This window comes from Neolamprologus brichardi, chromosome 5 (assembly GCF_056152115.1).
Source record: "Neolamprologus brichardi isolate AB-2024 chromosome 5, ASM5615211v1, whole genome shotgun sequence".
Classification (NCBI taxonomy): Eukaryota; Metazoa; Chordata; class Actinopteri; order Cichliformes; family Cichlidae; genus Neolamprologus; species Neolamprologus brichardi.
Genome location: NC_142108.1, coordinates 32,615,533 through 32,636,133, shown reverse-complemented (window position 1 = coordinate 32,636,133; position 20,601 = coordinate 32,615,533). Strand labels below are relative to the sequence as shown.

At 40.0% G+C, this 20,601-nt stretch overlaps 1 protein-coding gene across 1 annotated transcript in view; it reads right to left on the bottom strand.

Annotated features, from left to right (window-relative positions):
* The window catches only part of LOC102784214 (serine/threonine-protein kinase 4-like), a 51,773-nt gene that overhangs the window by 10,077 nt on the left and 21,095 nt on the right, over nucleotides 1–20,601 (bottom strand). The window contains exon 10 of the mRNA XM_087841094.1: nucleotides 4,313–4,449. Coding sequence (XP_087697220.1) covers nucleotides 4,313–4,449 — 137 coding nt within the window. The remainder of the gene's footprint in view (nucleotides 1–4,312; nucleotides 4,450–20,601) is intronic.

Below are 20,601 nucleotides of genomic sequence, written 5' to 3'. Positions count from 1 at the left end.
GAAGAGCAGACATAGCTAAAATTAAACACAGTCAGCATGCGGCTGTCAACAAGCTGTCTCGATGTATTAGAGATCCAAATAGAAATTAGCTTTTTATCCTCACGTTTGCACGTCTAATGGAACAATAAATCCCCCCGAGTGGGATTGGAGTCTTCGAGTAAAGCCGACTTGATTTTCTCCTAAACGCTGCAGAAACAGCTTTACTTCTGCTGCCATCAGGTCGTCTCTGTACACACAGAGGTTCAGTGATAATTGTCAGTATGTTCATGCACTGCAGACACAGAAATACTCCGATCCTCTGTGCTACAAAACACAAGACACGTTCAACTTGTGAAAATGTCAGTATTAGTAAAACCTGCGTTTATCCTGTGCTGTTGTAGTTATACTGAAACTAAACTGAAAAGTCTTGAAAAAATAATTTAGCTCACTAAAATACAAATATTACACTTTGAATAAACAGTATTGTGCAATAACAAAACTAACTGAAAAACAAACAAATCAATCTGCTCCTCTATCTGTGAGGTAGCATGACATAAGCAGCATGGAAGGTGATAGGAAGACAGCATCTGCAGACTGTTCAAGTTTATTTTAAGTGTTCTTTATTTTCTGGCGTCGCCTTTCAACAATTATTTCATAAAAACATAAGAACCTCTCAGTCAAAATCTCACCTGCTTTATATAGAATTCTACTCACACCTGGATCTCATTAACCTCCACCATTGGGAAAACAGGGTAGACTAAATAACACAGTCTAGACAAAGAAACAGGAATAAAATAATTTTTCCACTTAACAAACTCATTCACCCAACTAAACAGTTTGAAAAGTCAATCTCTTCACTTACTCTGACTCATGGGGTTATTTTAAATGAAATAAACAATTTTACACAAAAGAAACACCCCTTCATTTGGTTACACCCAATTGACATGATCAGTGACATCATATCCTATAAAATCAGGAAGTACTGGGGCGGCCATTCCCACACACCTGTTTTACACATAGGACCTGTCCAGAGGAACACACAATGGTAAGTGTAACCAAACTACATAAACAAATGAAAGATTCAAATCAATTAATGATGAAGTGACATTTAGCTTTAAGTACATTTGCACAGATGAAATGAATATAACCAATGCTACCACAAACAGACCCGGGATAGTATGTAGAGCCAAGGTTACATGTGCTGTGTTTACATTAAAGCATTATGATAGACTATAGGATAACAGAACACAGAATAACAACATACACAAGTGACAAATGGCAAATGACTTCTGTCCTAGCCACTTTGTCACACTATCAATTTAAACTCCTACGTTGCCTCGGTCTCGCTCACATTCACTCATTTCCACTGCTTGTATCCACACTGATTCATTTGGTCACCACCTGCTGCTCGTGGTCATACAGGTATAATGTATAATGAAGGCAGCTCTCCACCTTTAAACTGGCTGATGATAACAAACACATTTAAAACAGTGCAAACCACAAAGAGCAAAACCCCTCTAGAAACTAACTGGAACTTCCATAAGTCCAGTTATGAGCCAGCTGCTCTACACTTCCTGTAAATGTGCAGGTCCTGTTCCTCAGTGTTTCGGGGAGCATTTCAGCTCAACGCAGTCTCTGATCAAACAGTGTAGACAGGAAGCATCTGTCATGTACTTCCTCTCGTCTATAAATGCATGCTGCTTATATTCCTGCGTGTTCGAGTGCAGATGTGAATGTTTAAGCCGACGCGTCTCCCTCGAACACACAATCCAAAACTTTTTCGAGTCGCTGTGAGACGAGCTTCTTACTGAACGTGTGCCTGACGAGCATCAAACCTGACAGCATGTAGGCGTCACAGCAACGAGCGATACACCTCTGTGATGATCCTCTGTGTGTGTGTGTGTGTGTTTCTTCCCTCTTTCCTACATCGAGCAGTTACAATATTAAAGATCCAGGAGAACAAGAGGAAAAATCAGGGTCAACCAGCGGGGAGCCGTCACTGTCTGTTAGTGTACCGACTTCAAACGCACAGTTGCACACATATAAGTGCATTCAACACACACACACACTTAAAAATTATGAAGTCATACATTCAGCAGCACACACATCTTTGTTCTTTTATGGCTCAAACAGCTGCTGTGAAATTCAGCGTTGTACATAATTCAAGTGAAGCTTCACCACTGATAATAAATTCTGCAAAACACAATTTTGCTTTATTGTTTTGTTTGTTTCTTTTGAACAATTTCAGCTTTTAGGATTCGGTGCCTACCTGCAGTATTTATTTATTGTTTTGCTTTCTGCTGATGCGTCGTCTGAACAGCTAAAGGTGAAACGGCAGCTGGGTGATCGGGTAAGAGAAACCACCTCGTAGTTAAAGGTCACATATTTAATATTTAATTCCAGCAGCAGGAGCAGCCACGCGTCCAGCATAAATGTCTCTGAGCGAGACGAACAACCTCTGCTTTTTTGTTAACATGATTTCATCTGAGGCTCTGAAAAGTGAAGCAACTCAGAAGCTAAAATAAACTCAATTTTAACCATTTTTAGAGCTTTGAATTTAAATTCTTCAACCTAACTCGAACTCTTCCACGGCATTTTTAATTTCTCTTTGCTATTTGGGCTAATTGGCACTTGATGAATGTAAAAAAACAAAACAAAGAATTACCTGATTTTTGTTTCTGAGAAAAATTTGAGCCACAAATGAGGATATTCGTTTTAAATTTCGATAGAACAGTAGCAGGATAACGTCCTCGATTACGGCAAAAATGATAATCACGATTATTTTCACTGAAATTGAGATCTCGATTATTTGACGATATTTATTTAACAATAACAATGTATTGAATAATGACTTTAAAGATTGTCAAAAATAATATAAAATAGTTTGCAATATAAGAAATAAATGAAAAATGTATGTTTAGTGAACTTTGCAGTGTTGCTCTGTGGTGCAGCTACGACACTGTAGCAAAGTTTACACACTGTGTCTACTTGATCCACGTCTGACTCCGCGAACCCATAATGTTTCCACACCACTGAAGTTTTTTTACCTCTCTTTTCAACCAACAGCAGTCACTCTCCTCTCCAAATAACTTCTGCTTAGCTTTCCGAGCTTCCCTCGGGTCCTCTTAATCAGCCCCAGGGCCTCGGACCGGTACCGGTCCGTGAGTCGTTTGGTACCGGGCCGCCAGAGTTGAGGCTCAGATGTGAAATGTATAGTTTTCAGGGTTTTTATCGGTTTTCAGCATTATTTTGTTATCGTTTTTATCGTTAACTCTGTTTTCCTGGGTCTTTTCACGTGTGTTATGAATAAATCTTCTTTTTTTCGGTACCGGTACTAGTTTTATTTTGTTGTATTTATCCGTGACACCTTAAAGGCCGGTCCGTGAAAATATTGTCGGGCATAAACCGGTCCGTGGCGCAAAAAAGGTTGGAGACCGCTGCTCTTAATTGTTGTGACACGTGTTCGAAATGCAGAGAGGTGCACTCGATTTGCCACACGGAGCAGCGCGAGAGTAAAGCACGAGGGAGGGGCTAATCATCGGCTCAGTCATTTTTAATGATCCTTGAAAGCCCAGATCGTAATCGTGATTAAAATTCGATTAATTGAGCAGCCCTATGTCCTCGTAAGTGGATATTAGGCCGTTGGAGAGCAAAATTGAGTATTTTGGTCTAGACATCACTCGTTGTTTATTAGACATCTCCACAGGTTGATCTGAAGACAGCAGACATATTCTGTGAGGTTCTAAGGAGAATTCAGCCCGATCCATGTTGTGATTAACCTCCTCCCCTTTCTCTATGGTTTAATCTGAGTTCTGATTAGCTGCAGATGCTCACCTGCATGCATATAAAGCCAAAGGAGAAGGTGCAGTTGGGTTAGCTCCATCTGTTTCTGTAGTTTCTTATTTATTTTGTTCATTAATAATCCGTTTATGAGCTACTGGCAGTTTTAGGAGAGAAGCCTGAATCACATGGCTCATTGTGCAGCTGGTTCACCGTCTTCATCTCCATTACTCGTGCTGCTTTTTAGAGCAACCTGACTGCAGACGGCAGCAGCGCTCTTAAACACACACAGTATTTGTACAGGTAATATTTACCCTCGCCCATTAGATTTATGGTTTGAGTGTTTTCTTACTTTTAAACCTGCGTGACTTTTCCTCGTATTTAATCAGTATTTCACTTAGATACCAGGAACATTCCCAAAATGAAGACCTCTACTTTTTATTGAAAAAGAAGCAGCTGGTGGGGTGAATTCAGTAACATCTGCAGGTGTTCAGTGGACCAGGTAACGGCTTCACAGTAAAGTGTAACAGTGTGCGCCACGTTTCCAGCTCACCACTTCAAGATTATCGGCGTTGTTTTGTCCTTTTCCTCCTCCGTCGTTATGAATGTTCGCCTCCTTCTCCTTCTGCTCAAAGTACTCCAGGAAGGACGGCTTGGCAGGCTTGGCAGGCTGCATGGTCTCATCTCGCCCTGTAAAACAAACAGCAAGTCCAACATTTACTTTACTGTAGATGAGTCTTAGACTGTCAGAGCGACACACACAGACTCCATAATTAGGGCTGCCACAAACGATTATTTTGATAGTCGACTAGTCACCGATTATTTTTGCGATTAGTCGACTAATCAGATCATCATCCATTGGACGTACAGTACAGCTTATTGCACCAGCAGCATCTGCTCTCATATAACTATCATTAGCTTACAGCTTTAGAGTGTTTCAGGTGTGTGCTAACTAAAAATAAAGACAAGATGATAGTTTATTAAATTTTAATGAAATCTGCAGGTTGTTTCAGTGAAGTTTAATAAACTCCTTGCTATCTAAAATCTAACAGGACACCGGAGTAAATTCTTGAGCATCTCACACTTCTGATAATCAGCTGTCTGCTTGATGTTTATTCAGCTGTGTAAAAACTATAACTTTAATCTCAGCCAAACAGATTTACTCAGGAACAAATAAAATACTAAAGAAAGCCAAACAATAACATTTTTAAGTTATCTAAGTGACTTATATATCATGTTTAACCTGAGTAGTGAAAGACGGCGGTGGGTTTGAAAACGATCTGCCGGGAGTCCGGTGTTCTCAGCGGCTCTAGTGAGCCTAGCCCCCGGCTAGCTATCGAGCTAGTGGGTAACAGACGTCTCCGAAAACGTCGGAGCGCTTTTGAAAATATGTGGTGTCTTGATAAACTGAGCAGATATTTGAGGTTTGCACAGCTACATTCTCGCCTGAAAATGTGTTAAACGTTTATTTTGTGACCCAGAAAGAATAATAAGAGTAATATTAAAACTAACTAGCTGCCGCCATTGTTGGAAACTGAGCTGGGCTGCGCTATGAATTCTGGGACACAGCTTCTTCTTCTTCGGGGTTTAACGGCAGCTGGCATCCTTGTACATGCAGTGCTGCCATCTTCTGTTTCAGTCCGTTATTACACTCTTAAATCCTACTACTTATTCCTGCGTCTTTTGTGATCTTACAAAGCTTCAAACGACGCGTCGACTATTAAATCAGTCGTCGATGATTCTGATAGTCGACGTAATCGTGACTAGTCGACTAATCGTGGCAGCCCTATCCATAATGGACTGAAATCTCGACGTAGCTTCAGAGACACCACACTGAAACACACCAGCAGGACTGCTGAGACTTTTGCTGCTGTTCTTGCAGCGGATGACGGGTTTGCTGGAGTGTTGTTGAATTAAATATTTCTTGGAAAAGGTAAAGTGGGGCTCTGGGAGTTCAAACATGGGGGCTGCTGTGGTTTTAGAGCAGTGTTTTAGTGAACTGCAGCGACACTGGCAGCTGTTAGGATATTTCTGTGACTGTAATTTACATGTACTCCCCTTTACAGACTGCATCCATTCATTTTTCCTCCTTATTTAGAAGCTTTGTAAAAGAAGAAGATCCTGCTACAGTCAGTCACATCAGAAATGGAGACAAGCGAGCATTACTGCGTGCTGACAAAGTGCATAATAATTCAAACTAAGGCAGAGCATTTAGATGCACTAAACTTCTTTCTTTTTGCACTTAGTTTAAAACAATTATTCACTTTACATCAAACTCGTTTTCCTTGTAACTCCATTACGCCTCCATACCGATACCTCCGCTGCAGAAATGTATTTATCCAGAGCTTTAGTCAAACACTGAACCAAAAACTGGGTGCAAACACAAACGTCAGCAAGCATCTGCCCTGCTCAAAGATCCCTGAGTGGATCCATCACCCACAGTCACAGGTTACTGCACTCTAGCCTCAGCATGAACGTGGAGGCATAAAGAGGATTTTCCTTCAGGGATCAATGAAGTGTTCCATTATTAAGGCAGCAATAAGCAGGGAACAAGATTATCATAATATATGTGCATTAAAGTGATAGCAGTAAGTGACTTGCTCAGGTACTGATGGCTTTACGGCTTTTAAAACTCTGCCAGTGGAAAAAAGATGGCAGAGGCTTTAATGTAACACTATTGAACCAGATAGAGAGAAGAGAGCACCTCCAGATTTTAATGCATGTTACAGGAAGTGCACGGCATGTGATGGAGCCCATTAAAAAAAGCTAATCACTTAGATGAAATATTTTAAGACTTGCTAACGAGTGCTAAATTAATAATAAATGGTGGGGTTTGGAAACTGGATGTTAGGAAAAGGCAAACAAACAACACCCAAGGTTGTGTGTCTGCGTTTTGGAGCGAAGTTTAGGGGTATTTTAGATTTTAGATTTGACTCAAGTGTTGATTAGCATCTTGTTTCTTTCGAAGCTTGAACTGTCTCACTGACATGTCAACAACAACGACAAAACAAGACAAAACCAAAAACAAACAAAAAACAATAGCAGCTGTCTATTGTTGACAATATATATCAAATATATCAAAGTATAAAACCCAGACAAATGTGACAGTAAACAGAACAACAGCAGGATCTTCAGAAACACTTGAGGTGATAGCAGGAAACACGTCACGCTTCGATGCCTTTTTCTTTTGTTTTTGGCGCTCATTACAGACTTTCTCCAAAATACATTTACATTTTAGATTACTTCAGTGTAGACTTTTTAAAAAAACCTCATCATTTCCAAATTATTTCCATTGCTGTAATGAAAACAATGTTAGCTTGTACTTTTAACGAATCTAACAAAACCTGCCCTGGAGACCAGGATGTAGATGATGAGTAAGTAAGACTTAACAATGTGGTGTTTGCTGTACAGTGCAGCGAGGAATGCCCAGACCTCTACATCGGAGAGACCAAACAGCCACTTCACAAGCGCATGGCACAACATAGAAGAGCCACCTCCACAGGACAAGACTCAGCTGTCCATCTGCATCTAAAGGTCAAAGGTCACTCTTTCGAGGATGCCAATGTTCACATTTTGGACAGAGAGGACAGATGGTTTGAAAGAGGAGTGAAAGAAGCATCTATGTCTACTGTGAGCGACCATCTTTGAACAGAGGCGGGGCTTACGACACCAACTCTCTGCCATCTATAATCCAGTTTTGAGTTCCCTCCCCAGACGCCTTAACGCCCACTCACATCCTGGGCCATCTGATCTCAGGAATTCGCATGATAAGGTGGGGCCAGGTTTCACAATGAACTCACCCGAAACTCTGGCTGATTGGGACCCACACCCAGTTTCACACCTTGGCTCAGGCGATTAGAGGATCATCAGGGGGTCCTTTTGTCCCTCTGTGGGGGGAAACTCCCACTAGGTTTAAATCTGGGACTCTCCACCATTTGACCTTAGAACTGAAGAAGCTTCTCGGATGAAGGTGAAACGTCTTCAAGTAACTTAAAGAAGTCCAGACGCTTTTCTTTCCAAGCTCCTTAGACTACAATGACCTGGATGACTGAGAACCTTCACAGACATGATAAGTAATATGGCTGAATGTTGTTATAATTACATTGACCAGTTGGAAGTAATTTTATAATATACACACTGTGTGCTTTTGAGTGCATGTGTATGGAAAAGTCAGCAGCTACATGGACAATTCCAGAGGAGTTACTGACACACTTTCTGGTTCACTGAATAAAAATGTCCACACTGTCAATTTTACCCAAGCGAGAGGAAATCAGCGAGTTCATGCGTATCGTTGAGCGTTTGATTCATGGCTTTAATAAGCTCCCGCGGTCTTTACACACCTACATTATGCACAGATCTCAGTGTGATCAGATAGCACCGCTCTGCTGTGATAACAGTGATCCTTTCTACTAATAATTCTCTACTTTTTAAAAACGCGCCATCAGGTTGACCCTTAAAAAGCTCTTTATGTAAGAAGTTATTCACAGATTTATAACAGCGCTCGACTTACTGAGCCTTTCCTTTTAGACGCGCTGGAAACTCTGATGTCATAGTAGGAGAGCTGGTTAGTGTGTGTGCGCTCACTTAAATAAATTTATGGACAGCAATTTATTTATTTATTTATTTTTAAATGGGCAAGTAATAACTGGGATATGCTGACTGTGACTCAGGCTTGTTTAATGCTGTAATGGCTGAAGAAATATGTTGATTTTTAACCAGGTGGTTGTGCAGCTTTACGTCACACAGGCTAAAGGTGTTACTGATGTCATGCTAAGACTTTATCTCCTCATATTAATTATCTAAAGTGATTTAAATCTGTTGTTCACTCCATTTACTGTTTACGGTCAGACACACACTTACTCATTTTTCTAGGTGCAGACCAAATAATTACTATAATACATGAAATGTGTCTGCATGACTCCCGACTGTGCAGCAACCAAACTACAGCAGGTGCACAGCTACACTGCAGAACTCAGAAGTAGGGCTGGGCGATATGGCCTAAAATTCATATCGCGATATAATTTGAAGCATGTGCGGTAACGATATATATCACGATATATTCTTTTCTTCTGTATAATGTATTTTCAACACTATAAGGCACACTTAAAATCCTTTAATTTTCTCAACTTTGGTAAGCCGCACTGCTTGATGGATTGTCAGAGCATTACAGCTGCCGTAGTGAGGAGCTTTGCGGAGTAATCTGGGTCCAAAACTCCGTCAACTTCAGGTCCCAAAGTCAAACGAACACTAAGAGTTAAAAACTGTCTAAATTCTTTCATCTTTAATAAAATCATCAGTGTTGCTGCTTTACCAGGTGTAACAATTAAGTTTAACATCCATGCAAACAGAATTTATTAAATTTAACAGAGTTAAAGTTAACAGGAAGTTAGCTAGCTAGTTTACACCTAAACATTTCAAACCATGTTCTGACAGAGAGATTTTTGAAACTAATTAAAACGTACAGCTCTGCTACCACTTCCAACATAAATGAAGACAGAAAACTAAACAGCAGTGGCGTTTGCAGGGTTACTGAAGTTGGACTACCTGGTATATGATGTTGTGCTACGTGATTGCTAGCGACACAGCTATGTTAGCATAACATTAGCACAGTGAAGCTGGAGGATAAACGCCAACTTTTTTCCACTCGATAAAAGTTAACGTGACGGATTCTGGTGGTCAGGGACAAACGCAATCGCATAGCAGGATGCTATACACGGGCCAAACTTCAGTCAGGAGAACAACTGAGATTATTCATCCACAATACGAGGTTAGTTATTAATATACTGCAACAACATGGGAATAGAACAGCTGCGAGAGAATTCAACATTAATGAATCAATGTTAGGGAAGTGGAGGAAGGACGGTTTTTGGCTTTCCCCATATTTCAAAAAGTGCTTCATCTCTTTGCTATGACTGTTGCCTGGCATAATTTGCAGATGATAATGGTTTTAGCCGCTGCGATGCTTTCGACCAAAACAGGCGCAGCTTGATGACATCATCAACATGCGCTATCGCGATAGAGCGATATAGTCAAAATCTTTATCGTTGGCCAAATTCATAGCGTTTCTATCGTATATCGTTTATATCGCCCACCCCTACTCAGAAGGTTCTCATCTACATGACATATGATATATCATCACCCCACCCAGCAATGGGCTAAAATGATTGTTTTTAGCAAAAATATAGATATATAAAAATTTAGCAAATAAACATATCATTTCTTTCTTTTGTTTTTTCAATGTGAATAAGTATATGCCAATTATTCCACCAACACAGAAAGCAGTACTGCAGCACGGGCATTAGTAGCTCTAAATCAATACAGTCACAACATGTTGGAAGATTGTATCGATTACTTTAAGAGGTAATTATAGATTTCTATGAAAACTGTTACCAAACGCTGTTTTCCAGTGTAGACGTGATAAACTTGTTGTTTTTCATCCATTTTCAGAATTTTTTGAAAGGACTCTACTAGTGGGAGCAGAAAATAGTTTAAAACTGAATTAATAAAAACTGTGACTCATTCTCTTAATGTTCTCAAGAAAACATCACTATCTTAGATAAAGGTGTCAGATTCTGATCTGGGTGAGATATGTAAGCTCTTATTGCATTTATTTCCAAGTGCGTCTGTCTCCTTATCACTCAAATGCAACAATGATGAGAGGAAAAACTTGTTTTTGTCAGAAACAGAAAGGCATCCGGCGATTGCCTCCACGTCCATTCAAAGTGTTTTGCTTTCTTCGTAATGGTGACTAATGGCTAACATCACATCAATAATCTCACTTGGGGCTCCACAGTTTGTTTTCATTCAAGCACAAAATCAATTTAAAGTCTAGTGTCCCCCCCCTGAAAAGAATTAATGAATGTTCTTCTTCATTTGTGCTGCCGGGTGCCTTCTCTCCCAGATGAAGTTGCCAAGGGCACACACAAAGTCATTGTTTAAGAAAGCTAACTACAGCTACCGACAACTACCCGTGGGCATGTTGGGGAAAAAACCAGCATAATGCAGTTCCTCGGAGACCTTTACTCACCGGAGCTGCAGAATGCAACAGGTCTGTATTTAAAATTGAATTGAATCTTCACACCGTTGTTCTAATTTCCACGAGCGAAGCCTCGGTCTGTTCAAAACCAGCCAGCACTGCACTCGTGGTGTCACAGTTTCACTAAAGTAACATGAAAGCAAACGAAGCATCAGTGAGCCAATCCTACACAAAGAGGAACAAACACAAAATTAACTACTAATGTTGGCTAACATCGATTAGCTTCCTCCAAACCCAGGTGTTCAACATGAATCCAATGCTCCATGTGTGAGTGGACAGAAGGCTTTTATTGTGATGCATTTTCAGGCATGCAGCTGGATGTAGTGAGGGGGGGCAGTCTTTATTTAAAGACTTTTACTTCACTCTTGGTTTTCTATTAGAGGAAACACTTTAATCAGATGACAGAAGGTCAGACCCATAAAAATCAATGAGCTAATGTTACTTTGATCCTAGTTTGTTATCTAGTGCTTGGCATCTCCTGTTTGGTAACCTGAGGAATTATCTGACTGGACAAAGACTTTTTCCAGCTGTGCACCACATTCCTGTAAATGGACATGCTGCTTGCAATACCATGTGGGAGGAAGTATGCTACAAAGCATTCTTTATGTTTTAGACCTTTACTGTAGGACAACGTTGGTCCAACTAGTGGACAATCTCAGCTCTTACTCTGAAAGTTCAGTCGCTGCTGTAAAGCTACACCTGGGCCTTCCTGTCAGGTGTTTCCATACCACCTGGCTCACTGGCTGGCCACTCTTATTGCATGTTTATGGTAATATGTCTCATTTATAAGGTGACGGGGGGAGAAATGCCTCTGCAATTACTAAAACATGACGATCTTTATTGTAAGTAAACAAAAAGATTATTCCCAGTAGGGCTGTGCGATATGACCAAAATCTCATATCCCGATATTAAGACGTCCGATAACGATATAAATCACAAAGATGTAACATTTTCAGTAAATTCTGTGAATCTCAGCTCGACTTGCGTGAAGTGTTTCCAGCTGGGTGTCATGGACCTACAGTCGAGTGTTTTAACTGAAGCATGAAACGATACATTTTTAGACATAGGTTGTAACAGCCGCCATTTTCTTTGTGAGTATTTATTACACGGCGTGCTGCGGGGAAAAGCCTGTTCTAACGTTTGAGTCTAAGGTTTATTTTTTTACCACCTGGCGGCTCTTTTTGCTTCTCATCCGTAAATAATCTGCTCTTTCACGTGATTCAGTTTATTTTGAAAAGTCTCAACAGGATCTTGAGCTTTATTGTGAAAGGTTTGTGGAACATAAACAAGCGGACACGCGATGGTTTTACCGTCGTTGTTGCTAATGACAACGCATAAAAACAAGCGCTTGTCTGTCTGTAGTGTGGTTATATTAAATATAAGAGAAAGAGAGAACTAAGAAATTAATATAGCCACTACAGTGACCATCAAGATGATGAAAAAATATTGCCGTAAACAGTTTATTTTGTGACACCACGAAACAAACGATAGCGTAAAATGAAACGATAGACGTTTTTATATCGTCATCCGATATATATCGTTATATCGAACAGCCCTAATTCCCAGTTACTCTCCAAAAAGTTGATTCTGTTCATCTGGATGTAGCGTTTTGTGGGAGAAACGTCCACTGAAGACGTCACTTGGATGAGTGACGAAACGTTTCTCCCACAAAACGCTACATCCAGATGAACAGAATCAACTTTTTGGAGATTTACTTTCCTGGATGATTGAGAATGCATCAAGACATTCCCAGTTACTGTGTTAGGAAAAGTCTGTTTTCCCAAACATCTTCAGGTTATCTCTCAGATGTGTAATTCCATTCAAACGCTCACTCAACTTAAGCTTAAAACAGCAAACTCCCGAAAAACCACATAGACATGACGAGGGTAAGTGTTAGACTGCGAGTATTTATATGTGAGGTTTTCAAACACGATTTTTCACTTTCAAAACTGCAGCTGGAGACGAGAAAAACAAAAATCAAACCAAACACTTGATCTGTGGTCCATCTTTTATGCAGCTGTCCATGTTTGAATGTTTTATAACACCCATTACCCTTACACTTTAACTAAACCACTTTTTTTGAGGAGATACTCACACCTAACCTGACCCACACTGTGATCCACATCACAGCCTTTTAAATGACTGAGAGAAACATCAATAATTGATTCAACTGATGACGACACTGGCAGCAAAACAAGAAGATTTACTTTAATTATCCCATATTTGGAAAATAATTTTGTTAACAGTTGAAACAACAGTAAAATATAAAGTTTATGCATAATGAAAGTAATATGAAGAGTCAAATGTAGAGATAAAAGTTAATGAATTCTTTTATTTGATCTTTCTCAGCCTGCAAGTCAATTTTCTCTCATATTTGTTTGTTCAGCAGACACAGGAAACTTATAACGAGAGCTGAGCGACAGCAAAAGTCATGGCTGGCTTTGTGAGTAATTAATTTGACCAGCGCCGCCGCACCCAGACTCCACACGTCCATCACCTTTAATGAAAAGATTCTTGTGACATTTAGATCTTCCATTTATTTTCTACTTTCTGGCAGCAGATGCTGTAGACTGCAGCGGGGGGAAAAATGGGGACACTCTGATCTCTTTTCCCCTTTACTAGAAGCAGCAGCCACCAGAATATTTCATACCAATTGAGCAGCTGATTGAGACGTTAAATCTAACTGCTGCACAGACACTAAGCGGCTTGGAGAGGCAGCCTGACTGCCCTCAGCTGATGAGGCCTGTACCAAAAAGACAAAAATAAAAGAGTAGAAGAAAAGCATTCTGCCATTACTGTTTGTCACCCACTGACAAGCCCATTATTCTGTCCTCTCTGCTCTGCCACTGATCTGCTTTGCTGTCTGCTGGGTCTTTTCTGACCAATTACATCATCACTGCAGTCGCATCACTGCAGGAAGTCGACATGGTGGCGTTTGCTTTGAATTAAAAAGTATAAATAGTGGCCTGCTTTTTATTTTTGTAGAACTTTGTATAAGTTTAACGGTTTAAAGTAAAAAATTTGGTTTTATTAGAACTTGGATTTCAAGAAACTTGCTGGGATGTAGGTTTTAGCTGCGCACCTGGGAGGACACCTCGAGCAGGTGGGCTGGTGACATTCACAGGTTATTTTAAGCGACTTTATTTCCTGGATTCTATGCATTAAAAACAAACAAACAATGGTCTATTGCTCATCCTGGGCCGTTTGACAGTAAATCAGATAACAGGGTGTGGCGAGGTCTCGCTATGGGTTCACCCAAAACCTTGGCTGAGAGTGACTCGTTAAGTAGAGGATCAATAGGGGGTCCATGACCCTATTGGGGACACTCCCAATCTGGGACTCTCCACCAGACGCTCTCAGTACTGAAGAAACTTCTCGGATGAAACGTCTTCAAGAAACTTAAAGAAGTCCAGACGCTTTTTTCTTAGACTATGATGATCTGGATGACTGAGAACCTTTACAGACAACCCAAAGTTTCTTTTCTAAATCTGCTTACTTGTATGTAAAGAAAATTACAAGAAGGCACCAGGTCACAATTCAGCATTGGAATACAATTAGGCTCTGTAGCTTACTGTAACTACTCTCAGCTTTTCTGTTTTTTGTCTCCAATGACTTGGGAGTTCTGTCTGCCTGTGTCCCTTTTCTTTGGGGAAGTGACACGCCTGTTCAAAACCAGTAAACTTAACCCTTAACCAGTCAGAGTGGGCACGCTCCGTTTTGCGTAACTATTTTTAAATCCCGGTAGCTCTGCAACCACGTAAGCTAGCGCAATAATTCTTTTTGCATATGAAACCGGAGGAGTTGTCCTTACATCTTATGCCATCAGCTTGTCCTCGGTCACAGTTTCCTTCCACATATAGCTTTGCAAAAACTGCAAAAAAAGCACTTGCAGCAACAAAAACATAATATTCCAGAAACAGGCTTTGCCGATCCGATCAGCTGTTCATAACACTTCCTACGTCCATCAGCGCGAACTATCGCATGTTCGCCATGACCTGCCCGAAACCGGAAGTGACGTCATTTTGTGGAAATGTAGTTTTTTTTTACCATCAAGGCCTCATGAGCATATACTGGTGTTTTTAAAAGTTATGTTTGACTTTATGACTTTCTGTGTCGTTTCTGGGATGCTTAGGACTCATATTGCACTGCTGGAAATAGTTTATTTTGATGCATATGCTGCTTTTTTGCAAATTTGCATTATAATATTTATTTTTGTTTTTCCTGCAGTGTATAAAAATTGGTGTATTTCAAAAATAAAACTATAAAGACAATAAATTTCCTGTGGTGGGAAACTATTTTGTGCAACTTTTTTGTATTTACAGTTTTGAGGGATAAGCCTCTTAAATTTCTCTAACTAGAAATATATGTTAAAAAAACAAAAACGATTTTCAATTTTTTTGTTGTTTATTGCACTTTTTTGCAATTTATGTAATTACTATGGACTTAATGCAGACATATTATTACAATTTAGGCTGTAATGGTTGTATTGATGTATATCAACTTGAAATGCTCCCAAAAATGGCTCCACAGCATGTAAACATATAATATAAGCTCTGGCGGACTTGGTTCTATGGTAGGTCTTAAAGGGTTAATAACCTCAGACAAGTTTATGCTCAAGTTTGAAACCTTTTGCATATCTAAAACATGTCACATTAGGGTTGTGCAAATGGATGATGATTACAGGGACTGATAAAGGTCAGAGCGATCACCAAAAGCTCATTACTCAAATACTGTTTTCCTATTCCATCCATATGAAATTCATATCAGCCTACAGACAATATGCTTTTCTACAGTTTCATGCCATCAAGTCTGAGCATGCCAACAGTTAACAGAAGCTTTTGTTTAGGAGAAGAAACCAGCATCACAAACACCTTCTGCAGCGATCCGTATGGACATATGTCACATATATCCATGTTTTGCGGTGTTGGATCATTAGAATTAACAGCTAAGGCTGCAGTCTTTAACCTACAAGTTTAGGAAAATACAGTTTCAATTTAAAGCCAAGGAAGTGCGTTCTACAACTTTCCACAACAAAATTAAACTTTAATAACATAAAGAGCTGTGAGAGATGAGCAGGTTTAAAAAGCTCTTCTGTCTTTTTAACGAGGATCCGTAAAGAGAAGGTGGAGGAAAATGCACTGCCCTACTTAAGAGTACAGAATTTACTGTGTGATGGCTGTGAGTTGCTATATTAGAAAATGTTAGAGACATTAGAGAACACTGTCACAGCTCAGAGTTAGAAAACTCTATTTAAATAATTGAATGGCGCAGACTACATCCACTTCAGACGACAAATGGAAGCCTGAATCGGTCTCAGATCACACTGCCAGACACTCTGCATGTTTGCATGAGAGACAGAGGGAAAGAGACCAATGTCAGAACTTCTCACATGTTCCCATTTTGTGTCTCTGCGCTATGGTCGAAGAGTGCAGACTACATCTTTATAGCTTCATACTTGTCTCATTAAGAAATATCAAAGGAGATTAAGGTGACTTTCTGACATAACATCAGAGCCTGTGGTCAGAATATTAGTTGCAATAAATGCGTTGCACTTGCACGCCTCCTCCAACCTGCTAATTTAAAGTCAACATCATCTCTGCCTGTATTGTAGTGCAGACTTGGGAGGAATTTATTGAAATGTCTGTCAACTAAATCTACTTCGAATATCGATGGTCCTGCAAAGAGCTCCTAAAACAGGGAGGTTTTATGTGTACAGATTAGAGATGGACCGATCCGATATTACGTATCGGTATCGGTCCGATACTGACTCAAATTACTGGATCGGATATCGGAGAGAAATAAAAAATGTAATCCGATCCGTTAAATATCAAAAAAGCACCTCACAAAACTTGCTACACGGCGTAACTCTGCTCATAACCGCAGCACGTCGCAGCAGTATGCATCACGTGATAGAGCGGCTGTGTGTATTTGTAGCCTCGCTACCAAACCAGCATTTCGTCTCCGAGGAAGTTTTCCCAGAGAGAAGTAAAGCAAGTGTGTAAGTTCATCTCTGAATGTTTGTAAAGCATTCCCACCTTAAGCTTAACAACAGATATATGGAGCGACTGCCTCTCTCTCTCTCTCTCTCTCTCTCTCTCCTGCTGCTACTTCAATCATGAAGCTGATCAATGATCAGCTGATCGGCTTTTCTGTCGCAAGTCCGTCTCTCTTCTTTGTTTTTGTCTCACTTTGCACCAGAAAGAGGAAACCAGCGGCTGAACAACAGCAGCACGTTTAAGCTTGATAATCTGTTGTTAGAATTTATTTAATATTATTTCTAATTTCTTATTTTTAAAAGGGGGCACAAAGACATACTTTTCTTTCTTATTCTCATTTAAAATGTCGAGCTTTTAATAAATAATTATCTGACTCTTACACCCAAAGTTTTAATCTTATGTAAAATGTGTAGAAGTCCATTACTGTATATAGTAACTGTTAAGTCTAATATACCCTAGTAAGCTATAGTACTTTTTCCTTTGGGAAGGAACCATCTGTGCAGTCTGCAATTCTGTTGAAGAAAGATGTTGAATCTATTTAATTATTCTTGAAAAAGAATTTATTTTTGTGCATTTTTTTCCACACTGCATCAAATTAAATTTGATTACGTCGATTAAGCATCATGAGGTGGAGGGTGGTTCCCTATTTTTTTTTGCTGGGAGTTTGCAACCCTATTAGTTAGGTTGCTTAATATTTACGCTAAGTACTCTTTAAAATACCAGAATAGGGAGGATGGTGCAGGTTTAACTTTATTAGTTTGATCAGTGTTGCTGAACTATGAAATATTTTGGGCGCAGTGTATTTTTTACATACAGGTTTAACAGAATAGCTTTAGTGTTGTTATTTATTTAAACTTGAGTATAAAGTTATACAAAAAGCAGCAAGATATTAAAAAAAACGTTTTATTGATTAAAAAAAACACTATATCAGATTCATATCGGTATCGGCAGATATCCAAATTTATGATGTTGGTATCGGACATAAAAAAGTGGTATCGTGCCATCTCTAGTACAGATGTGTCCATAATCACCACTTACAAGATGAGTGCCAGGGATTAATGCACTAATTCAGTGTCTGATCACATCTGAAACACAATCTCCTCTGAAATAACGTCTCCTCCTGCTCCTCAGTTACCGTGTGAATAATGGACAGAAAAGTGTCTCTGCAGAACAATAAAACGGCTCGGTGAATCTCACCTTTGGCTTTATCATTTTATCTCAATATTATACAATTTGTGTGACCTTGGTCCAGACAAAATCCTCTTCTGGGTCACATTTTGTCCAGTTAGATCGTAAAAATTGCAATATTTCTACCCGTTTATCCATTTAAATGTAGATCTGGCTGAAGCTCTACGAGGTTTTCTGTCCCGTCCAGTTTTCAGGAGATGAGTTTCTAATCCGGATTCTAGTCAGACACAGTTAAGGGCTAATCGCTGCAAATTAAAATTCTTTTTATTTTTCAGCAGCATTAGGGAGGATCAATAACTGATCTAATATCTCATCTTGATCTTCAGGGCCCCTTCAGCATCAGACCACAGTCATTAGTTTGGGACACACACAGACACCCGCACACATCTCGCGCGCACACACACACAAACACACAACTGAAGGACACTGGAGTTGTAATGTAATTATGAATTCGAAATGTTCCAGTGTTAATGCAGTTTAAACCGCTGCCTGTGGAGATCCATACTAACCTGATATCAGGACGTCTGACCGGAGACTTTGAGTGTGTGTGTGTGTGTGTGTGTGTGTGTGTGTGTGTGTGGTTATGAGCATGTGTGATGGAGACTCAATAAATTCACAGTGGCGTTGTGGCAGTGTACGTCTGTACGTCTGCAGGACGACTGCGTGTTCACGTCTTCTGTGCTCATGAGGTCTCATATGTGTGGTGTCTTGCATTAACAGTGACTGTTACTGTTACTCTAAGTCTTAGGGCTGTTCGATATAACGATATATATCGGATGACGATATAAAAACGTCTATTGTTTCATTTTACGCTATCGTTTGTTTCGTGGTGTCGCAAAATAAACTGTTTACGGCAATATTTTTTCATCATTTTGATGGTCACTGTAGTGGCTATATTCATTTCTTAAACTTCTCTCTTTCTCTTATATTTAATATAACCACACTACAGACGGACAAGGGCTTGTTTTTATGCGTTGTCGTTAGCAACAACGACGGTAACAGCATCGCGTGTCCGCTTGTTTATGTTCCACATAGACCTTTCACAATAAAACTCAAGATCCTGTTGAGACTTTTCAAAATAAACGGAATCACGTGAAACAGCAGATTATTTACGGATGAGAAGCAAAAGGAGCCGTCAGGTGCTAGAAAAAATAAACCTTAGACTCAAACGTTAGAACAGGCTTTTCCCCGCAGCACGCCGTGTAATAAATACTCACAAAGAAAACGGCGGCCGTTACAACTTATGTCTAAAAATGTGTAGTTTCATGCATCGGTTAAAACACTCGACTCCAGCTACATGACGCGCAGCTGGAAACACTTCCCGCAAGTCGAGCTGCCCGAGATTCACAGAATTTACAGAAAATGTTACATTTTTGTGATTTATATCGTTATCAGGACGATAGAATTCTTATATCGGGATATGAGATTTTGGTCATATCACACAGCCCTACTAAGTCTTCAACAGTTAATCCCTCAAAATAATTCAAATTACACCTGGAAGTCGACTTCTGAAGTCATAGTAAACAGCACGTGGTGGACAGTGTTGTTTATGATGAAACAGCCAACCATGCAGTTACTGTGTGGGTCAAATATAGACAGTTTATTTCTGTAACTACGTGTGGTTGGCAGTCAGAGCAGTTCCAGTTTCTTGAGAAGCTTGTGCAAAAATACCAGCAGTAAAAATCTATTTCCCTTTTGAACTTCAGTTAAACTCTCTGCACAAACAGCCCCTCGCTTTTATTCATCCATCCATTTTCTTCCACCTGGAGGCCAATTTCATTCACACCTACGGACAATTTAGAAACACCAACATGCATGACAGTGGGGGGGAAGTCAGAGTCCCCATGCAGGTATACAGGCCCACGACAGGCCGGGGGATTCAAACCAAAGACCTCCTTGTTGTGACACGACTGCACACATTAACTCTTGCAAACAAATCATGTTAATTTGGTAGTCGTCTTTGCTTTTGACATGAGCTGAGATGATAGAGATGAGTTGCTGTAAGTGAGTTTGGGCTTTTATAGAGCAGTGAAATGCAAAAAATAAAAACTATTAAAGTCATTTAACCTGAGATCCATCAACATCACACTGCCTTTTATTTCTTTTCCTATTGTAGGAGGTCAGAGTCTGGACTTAGATGGCTCACAGACTAGCTTTGGCCTTTGGGTTGTATGTTGCTCATGTGAGTATATCTGAATCTAAAAATTTCTCCACAGATGGCGGTTCCAGATTACTCAGATCAGGGCGCTGGAGAATTGCAAACTGGTCCAGTGAGCACCTGAATGCTGCCAGTTTGTGTCAGTGGTAGTAAATGTGGCTCCCCTGGTTTGAAAGTAACTCTCATTAGATGAAGTGTAGGAGTTGTGATATTTGCCCACGAACTTCCACAGTAGCTTTATTTTCATCAGAGCGTATTCTGGCTGCACATTACTGGAGTCACGCAGAGCTAAAGCAAATATACACTCACGCACACGTCGAGCGTCAGCGTGCTCAGTGTCTCGCTGGGTTAATTCTTTGCGTATAAAAACAAACATAAAACACGCCCACAGACCGCCAGCACTGATCAACTCAGTCCAACTCTTATTGAGAATCTGTTCCAAAGCACCAAATACAGCCAACGCT